This window comes from Teleopsis dalmanni, chromosome X (assembly GCF_002237135.1).
Source record: "Teleopsis dalmanni isolate 2A chromosome X, ASM223713v2, whole genome shotgun sequence".
NCBI lineage: Eukaryota > Metazoa > Arthropoda > Insecta > Diptera > Diopsidae > Teleopsis > Teleopsis dalmanni.
In genome coordinates, this window is record NC_051848.1 from 16,052,578 (window position 1) to 16,054,262 (window position 1,685).

The following is a 1,685-nucleotide window of genomic DNA, read 5'->3' on the forward strand; positions in this document are numbered from 1 at the left end:
TATTTCCTAAGAGCACTGATGATAAGTACTTGACAATTAGTCAGTCAAATTTCAATAAATTAACTAAAATTTTTGTCTTTGTATTCTCTTTGCTATTCGAATTCATTACTTTTTCACTTTGAATAATAAAACAACAATCGTAGCCAGCTCAGAAACTTGAAAATTATTAATATCCCAAATCACACCAGATTATACAATTTAAATTCCGAAAATTAAAAAAAAACTCAAAATTAAAAGTTAAAAAGCGAAGATGTTTTTAAATTTATTGAAATGACCGACACGAAGGCTACAAAAGCTACACAAACAGAGGCTCCGAGTGCAAGTAGTTGGAAGAGCACTAGCCAGGAAAACGTAGACATAGAAGAAATGCGTGCCATGGTGCATCGTATGTTTAATAATATCAAAAACCCAGCGGAGAAGAGAAAAGATATTCGCAACATTGCAAATTTATTTAATGTTAGTAATGCCTTTCTAAATGGGATCATTCTTAATTAAAATTTGTTTTCATTCGTTACAGATCACTCAACGTGAGTTGAAGCAGATCTTACAGCTGCCAAAACCCTCGAAACCACTAAAACGCCAAAAATCAACATCAAGTGAGGGAAGTGACTGTGACTGCAGTTACTGTCAACGCTGTGATAGCGAAATAAGAATAAAACCCTCTGGTAGGAAAGTTAAAAAAAGAACACCTAAAAAGCGCCCGAAGAAGAAAAAATGCGCTTCTCGGTACAAGGCCACCTCTAAAATGAAAAAGAAACGAAAGACTAAACGGTAATAAAAAAACGTCAAGTATTTCGATTAAATGTTTTAATGTTTTTTGATTTGATGCCGTAAGAACGACTTAGACTTATGGGAAGGCATGAGTAATAAAAAAATGTTTTACATATATTTTATAGTAAATGAAATTGAATGATGTGTCTCCTATGGTGTACTTCATGAGGACGTATCTCTATGACGATATTTACATTCTGAAGATTATCGAAATGATAGTGATGTATAGTGATGTATGGCCATATGAACACCATCCTCTTTGACTTTATTCGATTTTGATTCTCTTCTTTTAGACAATGACATTCACCGAAAATAGCGGTAGAGAGCGTTGTCTACAATTGAAAATTCCAACTTGAAAGTCTATGGAAACTTCTTATTTAGGCATTCATTGGAACTATTTGCCTAGTTTCATTGTGACAAATTATACAGTTAATACCTTGAAATTAGAAAGTTCACTATATATCAGTTTGGAATTACATGGAATGTGCCTGTCTAGATTAAATGATAAGATATATATTTTAGTATTTCAAAAAAAGTTTTTTCAATATTTGATTATTTTATGTACAGAATGAAAAACTATCTGCACTATATGTGGACCTATTTGCCATGGTTTCATTTCTTAATAAAATTCTTTATGAAAACTTCTTTAAAATAAAATTTTAATTTTTTTATTTATTTTTTTTATTAGTTGTTTTGTTATTGTTTTTTATTTTGCGGACTTTATTAATTTTTAAATACAATAAACGTAGCACACTCTTTCTTGGTGATCCGTTCAAAATCTTATAGAAAAGATTGTGGTGGCAATCACAAATAAGAACCAGAAAGGTGGTAACACCAAAAGAGAAGAAGAACGAAAAATAAAGTTGCAAGAATACCAGTTCGGTCTACATTTCATAAATGCATTGTAATATCTG

At 31.0% G+C, this 1,685-nt stretch overlaps 1 protein-coding gene across 2 annotated transcripts; it reads left to right on the top strand.

Moving 5' to 3' along the window:
- The first annotated feature begins 220 nt into the window (after positions 1–220).
- LOC119689636 lies at positions 221–1,397 on the top strand. 2 transcript variants are annotated; one of them, XR_005253468.1, is made up of 4 exons: positions 221–456; positions 518–771; positions 897–1,004; positions 1,065–1,396. XR_005253468.1 is itself a non-coding variant. In XM_038104506.1 (3 exons), the coding sequence occupies exons 1-3, from the start codon at positions 271–273 to the stop codon at positions 901–903; spliced, it is 447 nt and encodes a 148-aa protein (XP_037960434.1). In that variant the 5' UTR covers positions 221–270; the 3' UTR covers positions 904–1,397. The 2 variants fall into 2 exon arrangements, 1 of the variants encoding a protein (XP_037960434.1); XM_038104506.1 differs by having other exon boundaries at positions 897–1,397.
- Positions 1,398–1,685: the final 288 nt, after the last annotated feature.